General features: G+C 43.7%; 2 protein-coding genes across 6 annotated transcripts in view; both read right to left on the bottom strand.

Annotated features, from left to right (window-relative positions):
- Positions 1-1,074, bottom strand: part of LOC118507881 (filamin-A) — a 55,911-nt gene extending 54,837 nt beyond the window's left edge. For 3 of the 5 annotated variants that reach the window (XM_036047092.1, XM_036047101.1, XM_036047097.1), the window contains exon 1: positions 936-1,074. The gene's annotated coding sequence lies outside the window, so the exon portion shown is untranslated. The remainder of the gene's footprint in view (positions 1-935) is intronic. The other 2 variants (XM_036047102.1, XM_036047096.1) reach the window with 2 other exon arrangements.
- A 7,197-nt stretch (positions 1,075-8,271) lies between these two features.
- Positions 8,272-9,866, bottom strand: LOC118507880 (protein Mo25-like). The gene has a single exon (XM_036047091.1). It carries the CDS (start codon positions 9,564-9,566, stop codon positions 8,559-8,561), a length of 1,008 nt encoding a protein of 335 aa, XP_035902984.1. The 5' UTR covers positions 9,567-9,866; the 3' UTR covers positions 8,272-8,558.
- Positions 9,867-14,255: the final 4,389 nt, after the last annotated feature.

Here is a 14,255-nt window from a genome sequence, read left to right as displayed (position 1 = left end):
AACCGGACAGCGCAAACGAAACGGAAGGAACCGTTGCCAACTAACAGCTGCCCAGTACCGTCGTCACATGCCAGGAAAATATGTCAATGCTAAGCGTTTTTCTTGTGCCAAATTGGATCAACCTTCCCGGCCGAATGAATGCTGGCCGAACTCCATCGTCTGTCAGTCTGGGGTGGATTGGATTTAGTCACTGGCCTCAGACGACGGTCGGTCCATCATTTTCTGCCATGGCCAAGTCTGCGTCCATAACTTCTAATGCGCCCGTCGTGTCGCTGTTCGCAATAGATGTCCGTTCGTAGGCAAATGGCAGAACGGGAAAACAAACAAACGTTGGCGAGCAGCAACCCTACACGAACGAGCCTGCGTGTGCGTGCGATGCTGGGCGTTTCGGGTTCTCTCTCTCGCTTCCTGCCTCCAACTGCCTTTTTCCACCGACCATTTCACCCGGCACGGACATCGGCTGAGTGAGCGTGCGTGTGGCCGAACATGAATAGAAAATGAGATGCCCGCGCTCGCAAACTGCGTGGAAAACGGTTTTCACATCATGCAGCACGCTGATTCACGTTTTGCACTGCCCGGCACACTCGCCAACCCGTCACTGACCGTCGTCGATCGCAGAATAAGGACAGGAATGCGGTTTGTAGTTTTGTGATCGTAAAACGTTCCTTTTGATTGATCTCGGATTGAACGAATATCCCTGTAGGTTCGGAACCTGAACTGTTGCTAGGATAATTTCGCTTTCATAACACTTGCGTCACGACGGTCACTGATTCCAATAACGCCATTTCACTCCCAGGTGTACTGCGTATGTCACTATCCTATAAACTTCACTTGTTTAAACGAAACGTCACGAGTTTTTCCAATCCGAAAGAATTGCGACTTCACCACTGTTGTTTCACCACCGAAATTTCACCGAAAGAAAATGAACAGATCACCTGGCCAGAATGAGAGCAGATGATGCGCTGCGCATTGAAGGGTGACCGTTCTGTGCGAGACTGTACTAAAGATCTTGAGCGCGTGCTTACCGATCGAACCGCCGACGTTAACTACGATCAGTTGCATCTGTGGTGGGTAGTGCCGGTAAGTGAGAGTAACCCCGTTGCTTCCCTGCCGGTAGTATGTGCGCGATGTTGGTGTTCGCTCGCACACTGATCGTTGTTTGAGTTGGTCAAAATTTTTTAAAACCATTACCCGCTGTTGTTCAAAATGAAATTCCGTGTACAAGATTATGTTTAACACGGTAAAGATTATCTGGTTTAAATAAATATGAGTTTTTATTTTGCTTAATACATGCAACAAAATTAAAGTGTTTGCATATACCTCTTTTGTGTGGTTTTTACATACTGCTTTCTTCAGAAAAGAATGAAGCAATAGTTCAAAACTTCCAAAAAAATCAAAGTTTGTTTTTCGCGGTTTTAAAACCTTATTTTGCAATTATTATTATCTGTCCAACCCATTAACTATTACAAATGATGATTAAAAATTACTGTAGGGTCAAAGAAAAATAAAACTTAACATCGGCTTTATCGAAAATGGAGAGGGTACAATGGCCGGCAGAGGTTTCAGCGCTACCACACCACGTCCCCGTATGTGCCCATCAGGTACGGGAAAAATCTATTCCTGGAAGCCAGAAATGAATGAAGGGCTAAGATAAATGACTTCTTTTTGCCGCTTTTGAAAATTTCTGGAGCTGGTGATCGGGCTAGTATATAAGGAAATTTAGAACCTACCGATGGTTGTTAGGTTAAGCGACAAGCACTTCTTCTTCTTTCTTGGCCTAACGATCTCTTAGGTCATGCCAATTTCTGGCTTACAACATTTATTGATACCGCATGGTTCGATAATCAGTCCTCACACTATGGGGGAACGTCTCAGATGGGATTTGAACCCCGATCATGCCATGTGAAGACGACTTGCGGGACGACTCGCTCCCTCGTAGCAGCCACAGGTCGCTACATGTGTAATCAACTTGCTATATTTTATTAGACAAAAAAAGATGTAAATAAAATTATTGTACCAAATTGTAAATACTTTGTCCACGACTATGCGGAAACATTCCCATTGTGATAAACAAATTCAAAGCGTGCCATATGGGAAAGGCATGCGCAAGGAATGGCGTCTGCGCCGTAAGGATGTCTCTAAAGCGATCATACGCCACCAATACCACCAAAGCAGCGGTAGTCGTATTCAAATACCGTGGTAGGAAAATTTGTTTACCACCCGGCGGCGAATATCGATACTTCGCATCGCTAAAAGAAAAAACGTTCGGGAAAATTTGTTTACAGACAATGCTCAATTTTGTGTTCGTTCGTTCATTCTAACGCCAGCCGCAGGCGCACTCATTCGTTCTGCTCCCAGTTTTCTGAAGAAAACTATCCATATGGTGTGTTTGTTATGATCGTGACCGCAACCACATCACGTGTCCCCGACAGTTTGGACGCTCGTAAAAATTCGGTTACCCTACTCTACTCTGTGTGTATGATTTTACTCCAAAAAAGGTTATTCCACGATCGCAGAGCCACGTTACATACATGCCCCGTTGGCCGTGTGCTAATGGATTCATCGCTTGGGAATAAGTCAGAAGTATGCCAACGGTTTGGGTTGTAGCGAAGCGAAGAGCCCGAGTAAGATGAAGCCTTCGATCATATCGATTCTTTTTAGGTCGCAACGGGCATGGGGTGCTAAAGGATAGGGCAGAAAGCCTTCTTGCAGATACATAAAAACAGAAAACCAAACAAAAAAAAAAAAAAACATCGCCAACAAAACTCGCCACCATTCGTAATGCCCTAAAAGGCAATGAATCTTACCAGCCGCAATGAACGGTGGCTCGGCCGACCGTGCGGTTCCTTCGCTCGTACAGCTGACGTGACCTCCGGCGCTGTCAGTGTCGGCGATTCGCGGAAACATGACGCGAGAGGGATGAAAAGAGGGAGATTCCTAACAGGTCTCCAAACAAGGCGCCAGATTGTCACCCAGAGGGGGCCTTCAAGGAGGTTTATGAATATTGCGATGGGCGAGTCCTCGGTGGCGCACTGTGCTGACCAGTTTGAGAGTCGGTGAAGGATAGACTGTGTTTTTTTAGGAGTTAATGTCGAGAAGTGCTGTTTTATGTTACATTCCAATTATTTTGGAGTATCAGAATCATTCGATGTAGCTCAATGTTGCTTTTAATTAAGATGAAAGTGCATGGAGATAATTAGTTTGATGCAATTAGAATGCTGCGAAAGCTTGATAATTGAAGGGTTAATATGCTTCATGGGATGATATAATGCTGATGCTCCCTCAAATTATGCAGCAAGTACGCTTACAATAGCAAATACGTCTGTTAGCACCTTCCGTATCGCATCGAGATCGGTGTCTTAGAGAGTACGGTTGTCCTTCAAACAGAAAAGGTAATGGTCAGGGACATGGTTCGCATGTAAATAGAGCGCCAGTACCGCACAGCATAGGAATTACATAAAACTACACGAACAACAAATTTAACAACCGGAAGCACGAGTCATCGATCACGATGTCGCTTTTGTTTTGGTAAAAGACTCGAGAAGGCCCCCCCCTGACAAAATTTGTTAGGCGCTGTAGGATTTACGCCTAAAGGTATGCAATCCGCAGTACACGTTGCGAGAGCTTCACAGTGAGCTTTCAGTGTGCTTTCAGTGTGGTCAAAATTGGTTGAAGAAAGTCGAATAAAATATTGTTATTATTTGATTAAAACCCCCTCTCCGCTAACCCTACCATTCATTTTGGCTTACAAAGGCCTCGTACTAGTTTTCGGTCGCACTTGGGGTGAATAATCAGGCCTAAAACATGCACGGCGTTCTCGAACGGTAACGGAACAGTAATTCGATGAATACTTGTTACCTTGCATTGATATTTAGCAACGGAGGAAGCATAAGAATATCATAATCTCAAACCACTTGTTACAATGTATTTTATCAAGTTCTACTCGCTGTCTATTAACAGTATTAAGGAACAATGCACAATGTTTACATCAAATGGGTTTTGGCCATACAGAAATCCCATTGTACAACAAAAATGACAGGCCACAGTGCTGCACACAAAAGATTCTAGGGGGGGCCTTCTCGAGTCTTTTACCCATTTTTCAACTAGCCACAGAGGGCAACATGCTTTGTAATTTTGATTGATCAGCCAACTTCTGGGTAAGGTTAGAAAGGTTTTACCAGCAGATTATAATTTGCAAGACATATTAAGTTTTAAATTTCAAATTATTTTTTTGTTTGGTTCAAAGCAAAATAGTTTCAAAACATTTTTCTGACTTATTTATAATGTGTGATATAATTTTAATAGGGGCGGTCAGGTGGCCGAGGCGATAACGGCGCCGGTCTTCACACGGCCGGCCGGACCGCGGTTCAAATCCCATCCAGATCGCCTCCCCGTACGCAGGGCTAACTACTTTGCTACGGGTAGAAGCAAGTTACCGGAAATCAGAAATGGCAGACCGGGAACTCTCGAGGTTCGGGACCTCTCGAGGTTCGGGACCTCTCGAGGTTATAGTGCCAAGGAAGAAGAAAAAGAAGATAATTTTTTTACAAAATTAAATTTTACAAACTATTTTCCCATAAACTACTTTTGAAAGGGACTTAGTTTAGCATTGTGTATATTAATTTAAAGTTTTCAAAGACACGAGCTACAAAACAGTACAAATTGCACGTAATGTTGCTATAGCTTGGCTGGCAGGAAAACACAGCGAAACGAACTGGGCGAATATTATAGTATCGCTATTGTCTAACAGATGGCGCTAACGGAATAAAGCGTTGAAGCGTTTCTGGATGATTCTACAATTGAAATGCCGTTCATTTACTTTATGCACTCTCACTAGAAAAGGAACATTTTATTAAACAAATATTGGGCCAAGGAGGGCAGTTTTTTAACACACAAAAGAGCATTAAGTTGTGGGTAGGTGCTGTGTGTAATTTGAGTAAAGCATTCTTTTTTAACATTCCAAGTATACAATAAATTACTGTAGAAAGTAAAGCAGTGCAAGACAACCAAAGAAATATCAAATTCTCAAATTAATGCAATAGTTCCACAGGCTTGTTGAAATTTTTAATAATTCAAATTATAATTTCAAAGATGTTAAACCGATATCAAAGGTATAAAACCGTGCAAATAGTGGCCACAGTACAAATTGCCATTAATATTACCAAAACAAATTGAAATAAAGAGAAGTAGAACCCACCGAACATTAATTCATTCATTTTTAAAGAACAAACGTTGCCCTTTTTTCGGACGACAAACGTTTTCTATCATTAACCGATTAGATGTGCAATCATGTCTTGTGATGGGTAGGTTACTTTGATAGGAATGCTCCGGTTGTCTCCGGTGATCAGACACTGCCGGGGGTTCCGCATTGTATAAACAAAATGACAAATTAAAACAACACCGCGGTGTAAGCCATCGTGGAAATTGCACTACGAATGGCGAAGGTGAAGCTTAAATCGGTTGTCCACCGTACAGAGACATGCTGCGTTGTGTTGGAGAGTGTCACCGAACACACGACGAACAAAGGGACACGGGACACATAAAACGAATAAAAAAGTTTAGATAGAAAATTAAATTATGCATGCCCGGCCATGGGGTGGTTCAGCTTGTTACATTCACGACAGTCGAAATGAGTCGCCAGGTTCGTCGTCGTCCGCTAAAAAAGCAAAGGCAAGGATGCGTGAATCATATGCCGCCACAACACCTGGGCGTATGCAGCAAAAGCATAACCTGCAAACTGTAACGAACGACAGCTGGGAAATGCATGTGTTCTGATGACTTGTGCTTGTGTTATAAAACACGGGAAAAACTTTTTAATTGTTGAATTCGTACCTAGGTTGCCGGTGCCGTGTCGTGAATAAAATCCAAATTAAGTTATGGTTTCACTTTATGGATATGAGCAATTCTAACTTTGCTCATGCTCCACTAGTTCGGGATGCAAACAATTTCCCGCAAAATAAACAATAATTCTGAAGTGCACAGTGTTTAAAAAATCCCCTAAAGGTTGCTCGTGGAGGTGACTTATTTATCTCTAGGATTGAAATTCCCTCTTAAACATTGACCTGCTCTTGATGCATTGCTCATATTGATGGAAAGTAAAATCGAGCAGCTCGGAAAACGTTTAGAGGGACGCTGTTTACACAGAGCAGAAACATGATTAGCACTACGAGACAAGACGACTTCCCGAGTAAACAGCATTTTTCGGGCACGTTTTCCAAGAAGGATAGGAAAGATTTTTATGGGTTTTCGATCGTATTGGTACAAGGGATTGTGGGCGCACGAACTGTTCTCTGTTGAATAATTCATGATCGATTTGGAAAATCGGCCGTATCCGCAAAATGCATCCTTTCCCAACTCGTTGTTGCTGTGGGTTAGTAAAAGAATAAAAAGTTAACAGGGATGGTCGGACCACCCAACCACTCTTCGGGGCTCAAAACTCAACGCAACGCAGTGGAGTGCCTGAATGTGTTCATCAAGTTACTAAAACATTCAACGTTATCATTACAGAAGGACCGCTACCCATGCTATTAAACCGGACAAGCGTCATCAAAGTGAGTGTGTTTTAATGAAGCTTACTTTGGTGAGTGTTCTTAATAGGAGGCAAGAAAAACAATATCTGTCTATCATCCAAAGCACCACGACGACCACCGCTCTGACTGCATCCTCAAACGAGCCGATGATAAATGAGCAAATTTCACAGGACAAGCAAAACCGTACCGAAATGATTTATGATACGGACGTTATATGAGTTTGTGTGTGTGTGTGTGAGTGAATAAAAACGGCTCAAAAAATAAAAGTGGTGCTTTCGAAACACCAAGCACACCCTACTACCACCGAAACACGGATGCAAGTGATTGTAGGAAAATCTGAAATGTTTATCAAAAGGATTCATGTACCCGGTAGCTTCCTTTTTCTTCCTTTCCGTTCATATAGATTTGTAAAATTTGCTCTATTCATATACGGATGTGTGTGTATTTAGTTGGTCCGTAACGAGCAGACTGGCTCGGTGGTGACAACAAATGTGACTTCGGTACAGCGAAGAGCTTTAAGTTCCGGTTCGTTGGAATGATAAGCAAGCATTAAGCTGTCAGTCAAAGGCTGATTGTCGGAAGGGGTTTCCACTGATTTATGCGGGATATATAAAGCGGTTCGTGGGTGCAAACAATTGTCAAGCGAAACGCAACAAACGAACAAAAGGAGCAATCGTCCGTGACTTCGTAGGTAAGATTTGAAAAAGCATTTTACTAACGCATTCCTATTTTTACCACAAAATGTTGGCTCTCTTGAATGTCCTTGGCATTGAAGGAGCTTTCAACCACTTATCGGTAAAAGAAAACTTTTGATACTACCCACATTCAAAACGCTGCTCCCAAAGCTCCACAGAGCCCGCGTGACAAAATGTTTTTCGTTGGCAAATGGGGCCGAATTAGATACGAAACAAATTTCGTGCGCAATGTACAATAAAGTCGTGCCGAATCACTGCTACTAAATAGAAGCTTCTGTTTCCTCCCTTTATTCCATGACTTAATACCGTCACGAACTGAACCACCAAATGAGTGACAGACAAAGTTCCACACGCTCCAAACTCATAGCTGCATTGCACTCGATAGAAGAAGAACCAAACCAGCGCCATACTCATGCACCCCCAGTGTACGGCACCACGTGCAGCGTTCACCTAATGTTTATCAATTTCGTCTGGATTGTTTCAGGCACCGTGCTTCGGTGAGATGTGGACTACCCAGCCATGGTGGGGCGGAACGTTTTGTCCATTGCCTTCAAGCGACGGCACCATTTAGTATGCAGCAAACAGATGCCCGGCCGTGCAACAGGTCCCCATCGGGTAGAATGTTTTCGCTAACAAATTTGGTCCTGGCGCTTGTGTTGGCGGTTCCGTTGCGTGAAAACCGATGAACGCGTTTGACTGTGCAACACTGGTCGTGTGCAGTGTTTGTTCAACTGGCAGTGGACCAAATTGGAGTCCAAGACCAAGTGGAGAGTAGACACTGGTAGTTGTGGGAAAAGTTTTCATCACTTTTATCGAACGTCCGTTGAGGATTCGGTTGAACGGACCCTTTGTTCCAGGTCTAATTTATGTCTCTTTGTGGGTTACAAATTTCCATACATTTTCCAGGACATAATGGGATGGTAAAGAGCGATAAATTACGGCCAATAATAATGGTTCCAGTACGCCAACATACGCTCGAAGCTATGTGCTTATCTTGTTTCTGTGTTCCGAATAAAAAAACAAAATTAAATGCTGCTAAAGGGTTGTAAATGTGTAACCGAGTTAAGGTCTCAAATATATTTTATTGTCTCTTCTGCTCTTATTCGACTTTAACGAACCGCTAGGAGCTGCTAAGAGCGGTTTATTGGAATTTATCGTGTCCTTTTCCCTGCTCGGATATGACGCAATTTCTTGTTTTCTTGTGGATGTTTGATGATCACCACAAATATCCGTTCTAATTGTAGAAATGCGTTATCTATCATCGCCCGCAACGTACAACCATGACAGGTGAATGGTGGATCGTGAATCGAAGTAGGATTACAATATTCGACTGCTAATCAGTGGCAGGTTTAAGCTCCATGATCTGTCTTATCAAATAGGACCGTTCCTCATTGAATTGCTCGTCTTCCAAGTGATCGGTTTGGAAGTGGGTTAAGAAATCGACCAGCTTTTCTTGATTCCGAAGCAGTATCACCAGGATCGGGCTTGGTTTATCCGGATTGGCGACAAACGCTTTAAACACGTGGAATGCTTCAAACTGTATGTTGCGCGATTTGTCCTTGAGCAGGGTCATGATCAACTTTAAATTTGCCGGATTGGTTATATACTTCGTCATCACCGTAAAGTTATGCTGCTCGAGCAATATCTCCCCCAGCAGCTTGAGGCTCTGCCTTCGAGTCATGTAGTTTTCCGAGCTGAGCAGTTGCTCGTAGTGGCCAAACACTTTGTCGTAATTCTTCTCGAGAAATGTGGCACACAGTGCATGGTGCTGGGTGAGCAGCTCTTTAAACGTATAAAACGCATCAGACGCCACATCGAACGTGTAAGCTTGGACGTAGCGAAAAAAGTTGTAAAACTCCTCCGTATGGAGCATAATTTGGACGAGCGGCTTATGCCGGGCACACTCGCGCAACATCTTACCACAGTGGAGTGCAATCTCGCGGTGTTCGTAGCCGGCCATCAGGGTGAGCAATATTGCTGGCTTCGTACAGATGTGTTCCACCGTCGGCGAGCGATCTCCAATCTGTCGCCGGATCACGTTGTTAAAGATTTGGACCACATCCTTCTTGCCCTCGAAGTCGATGTGTATGAGGTTCTGTACCAGCCGCATCAGCAGATCGGTGCTGTACAGCTCGCTAGTTAGCTGGGATAGGACAAGTTCGGATTGGGGCTCTGCCGTCGATGTACCGTAGATCATATTTTTGACCAGCACCAAGTTCTTGCTCACTTCTTCTTGTGCCTTTTCCTTCTTCTTATCGCCTCGCTCCAGTGCAGTGACGGCGTCTTTCAGTGTCTTCACTAGCTCTTGAGGAGTTTTCTGGAACATGCCGAAGAGCGGCATCGTGCAACGGAAGCTGGGGCACTTCAGGCCAGCGTATGATTCCAGGCCTCACTTCCTCACGCCTGCTGTGTTTAGAACACCACTGAAAGCACAATCGCACTGGGTTGGCTGCGATTTATTCGGTTAGCGAACAGCTTAGCGTACAGAATGTCCTGTCACTACGCGAAATTAGGGACACATACGCACGACACACTTAAATGCTTGTTCTTGGTATCGTAGGAATCGCACGATGGACGAAATGAGTGCCCACAGAACGATGAGCTCCTTTCCCGCACATCCTAAACGCACACTGGAAGCGTCAACAAATGACAACCAAACATCCGTCAAAATGACGTGCTTGATCAACACTGTTGCACTGTGGGTATGTTAGCAGTCAAAATGACGGTTATTAATTTTAATAAAATAACATCTGATTCATGCTATTAATTTTACAAACGCAAAAAAACGTCAACAAAGTACGAGTTGTTGGAAGGATTAACATTATTCATACTCAAATTGCACTTCAAAGTGCGGGAAACCTTTTTTCTATCTAAACCCATCGCCGGAAGCGAATGAAAAAAGTACGGAGCGGAAGTTTAATCCTCTCTTTTTAATGAACGGAAAAAGACATTATTTTTTACGTTTTCCGGCAGATACGCAGCCGGGAAGCAAGGTAAATGATCAAAACGTCTTATCCTTTTCAGAATTTGGGGGTTGAATTTCGCTCTCCAGCTCCGTACTGTTTTCCGAAAAAATAGCTTTCCGTCGCACTGCCGGAAGCGATAAACGAAGTATCGAAAGAACGGCACCGCTTTGAAGTTGCGTTCAACCTTCTCTTTCATCGCCCGTCGATTAGGTTTCTGTTTTTCGTCAGCCACTATTTTCCACGTTTGACAAATTTTCTGCTTTTGTCTGCGCTTTGAAGCTGTTGCACAAGTTGACCGTGGGTGGATCTTTTTATGATGTTTGCATCAATTAATTTAATGAGGCTGGTGCCATGTTTTGCAATCAACGATTAACGTAGGATGTTTTTTTAAAGCATGCACGGGAGATCATTATTGCCAATGGGGTAGAAAATAAAGAGGAACGTGTTGGATGGTTGCAAGTGTAGGAAAGCTTGAAGAGAATTGGAAACGACTGTTTAGCTCTTTTAGGAAATTTCCTTTGTTTTAATAGCTCCTGCCTACAGGTATAATTTTTTCAGGTGCATGCTTTTGTAGCGATTGTTCTCTTCTTCTGTTGCCAATCATATACGGCCTAAAACTATGCAATTTTCCAAACTCTTTGAATAAAACCCTGAGCCTGAAATGCACATTGTTTTACTTCTAAATAAACACTCACCTCGAACGATCCCATAGGTTTGTGGCGTTCATGAAAATGTGCCGTAATTGCGTGGGTCGTCCTATCTTTTTCTGGGGATGGTCTTTTGGTAGCATTCCAAGAAAAAATTGTAGCCATTTACAGGATATTCCACTTAGGCTGTTTTCGAGAAATTCCGGTGAACAAAAAAAACCTTCTCTTCTTATGTTAGAAGGCAATCGTTTCTCACTCTAATGCCGATGACTGCGTCTCACGGTTGATAAGGTGGGATTTACTTGTTTTCGTCTCAAGGAGTTGCTGGGTAAGACGAGAACACTCACCTCAAACAAACCATCGATTGTCCCTACGCATCACGTGGGTGTTGGGTGAACATGTTCGAGACGAAACCCAGAATAAAAGCTACCATTCTGCCGTTGCCATTCGATCGATGATTGGATTTCTCCGACAGCAGAATGCTCAAGTGCGCCGCGTGTTCGAGCTCGGGGAGGTAAGTATTGGCCTTTTTTCGTTAGATATTTGGCCAGCGCGGTTTAACGTCCGGCATGCACTTTCGGCACGACGTTAGCTTTCTTTTCGATTTTGACGGTAGATCCTGTTTCCTTGCTGGTGGGTCGGTGCTCCTCCGGATCGTGTGCTGTCTCACGTGAACCTTTTTGAAACCGGGTCGCATGACGAGTCACTTTCGATTGCGGTTTCACCGTCATGCAGCGGATTCAAGTTCAGCGACCTATTTATTCGCTGGATGGGGTGTACTTCCCGATCGCCAACAACCTCAGAACGAGTTTTGGGTAAGGGCAAACACACAGCTAGGGGTGGTGGCTGCATTGATGACGTAGGTTTCGTTTTTGTGTTTGGTTTGTGTCGAGTTTATGGTGCGGTACGTTTAGGTGATGGATAAGTTCATGGAATAACATTGATCGTATGGTATTTTTTTCAGGCGCATCCTTTTGTAGCGATGGTTCTCTTCTTCTGTTGCCAATCATATACGCCTAAAACTATGCAATTTAGTGTTTTCTTTCTATTTAGTGGCTTTCTGACATGGAAGCTATGTTATGAAAGTATACATTACAAACAAACCTAGTTGAGATGAAGGACTAAGAAGTAATTCTAAAGAGGGCAAATAAATTTAGATTTTTTGGAGATTCCTAAAAAAACTGCCTGAAAAATATGTGTCTTCGAAGGCTTACTTTGATTATAGACATCTTCTGCCAACTAAATAGCCAACGCTATTTAGAAAGCCAGATTGGTCTGAAGCCTCAATATAGTAGGTACATGGTTTAGCAATCTCTTGCTTATTGATGCTAAAAGCGATAGCCGGGGGCCAGATCTGAAGCATATCAAATCCTCGCAGTTTGCCATAATTTTTCAATGGTTTGTGAAACGGAACAGTGGCATAGTAAAACAATATTTTAAGTTTTGCAAGTGTGGTCATTTTTTCCAGTCTATGAAAATTATTCCAAAAGCATCCCTCCATAAAGACGTTATAGCCTTGCCAGCCGAACCACTCCGTTGACGGTCGATGAGGCTCTGGAGTGTAGTGATGGGCGAGTCACGCTTTATCCATTGTCACGTATCAACTCAAAAAATCGGTTTGATTGCCTTTATCGTTTTTCCGAAAGTTGGTTCTTCGGTATACGTTCCTTCAATATCTTCAGAGTATCTACTGCGCTACTTCACTGTACGGGCATTAAAAATAAAGCAATCAATTTTCTTTGTGATTTCTGGCACAACTGCCTTCTTTTGGGCATCCACTGCGTCGTGCACTGTCTGTAAGACCACATGAGAAGCACTAAAAATTCAAAACTTTATTTCAAAACAAATATTCACAAGGCTCATATGAATTCCTGTTCTTACAAAATCGTTGAGGTAGTAAAACCTTGAAAAAGGTAAAATATCTCGCCGCCCTTCAACTTATCAATCCCGCCCGTCAGTGAAAGTAAGTCGAACGGCTCGAAACCGGGTGAAAGAAAATAGGTTAGGGGCAATTCGTGGTCCTACCTTCCCTAGCACCGTGGAGAGAGTGCTCGATCGTTTGCATGAAGGTGTGATTGCGGTAAAAGCCGCAACAGCTGGGAGCATTACCATCGTCATCATCATGATCACCATCACCATCAGCAGCAGCAGCATGATTTCATCTGTCGTGGATAGTGGAGTTTTTTTCAATCTTTTGCCATTTGCTTTCATGGGTGGGGATGCGTCACGGATTCTGCTGGAGGAGAAACAGTTGAAATTGAACCTGGTTCATGGTGTCATGGTCAGCTGGAAGCGAAATGATGGAATGATGTTTGGACCATAGAGGATCTGAATCAAAGCGAAACCGGGATTCGTCAAGAATTGATCGCGATCCCGAAGTATAAGTGATTGTGAAATTGGTGGTGAATTTTTCGCCTTCATTTTTCTCTCTTATTTTAAATAAACTTAAATTTCTAAAGGCCTAAAGCAATGATAGTTGTTTAAAAAGCAAAGTGTGTGTTTTCCGAATTTTGAGAGCTGCTCCTGGAACGTCCAAATGGAATCTGCTTGCTTCTGTTACATTCACAAGCATCCAACCACCACGATTGTAGCATACAACTAGTACGATACCAACAGTACTAATGGTGGAAGGGCGCCTCCGACTCTGGGAATAGCAATCAATAACGTCAAACCACAACGAGTGCACCTCTGAAGCCCATTTTGTTTTTCCGCTGATTGTTACCATGCCGATAAAATAAGCTTTATTGCAAAGCTTCCTGCCCACCTGGGTGATGGGCCAATGCTCTTTCAAATAGCGATACATTCCGGCGAAAAATAGTTCACCACATAGTTCTCCCCAAACGGTCAAAACCAAATATCAGTTTCGTTTCTGATTGCGCACTTGACAATGGGCAGCAGAGATTGGGGAGAATGGGGTTGTTGGGGTTGTGGATTCATGCGGCAGGATTTTATTACCTCCCGCTGGTGGAACTGACCGACCGGATGGGCGATCGCGTTCCAATGCATCTGCCATGCCAAGCTCAGGTAGCCAATTACGATGGGCGGATCCGCCTAGTGGGCGATGGAAAATTGGATGGATTCTTAATCGGGCATTTGGCCCGAGCCGCCTGAAGTTGACCAGCGTACTGAGTAAACATCACATGTAAAATGCATCTCATCCGGCGGATCCTTTTCAGTAGCACGGGCTGCCGGGTGCAACGGGGTGGAACGACTTCAAAAGCCATATGGCAAAACGTGCGTTGCGTTTCTCTCCACCGGCCACCGGCTGGCCATTGCTGTCCGTTGCATCCGATTTATCCATTTTACTGCCACATCGATACCTGCGGACGTTTGCTGTGTAGTCCATGAGATTATGCTGCACATAAATCAAGCTTTCCTCCCTTGCTTCTGGTCCTTTGTGGTGGGAGGGCTTATGCG

This window comes from Anopheles stephensi, chromosome 2, assembly GCF_013141755.1.
Source record: "Anopheles stephensi strain Indian chromosome 2, UCI_ANSTEP_V1.0, whole genome shotgun sequence".
Taxonomy (NCBI): domain Eukaryota; kingdom Metazoa; phylum Arthropoda; class Insecta; order Diptera; family Culicidae; genus Anopheles; species Anopheles stephensi.
Note: the sequence above shows the minus strand (reverse complement) of the source record. Positions and strands in the feature narration are given on the sequence as shown.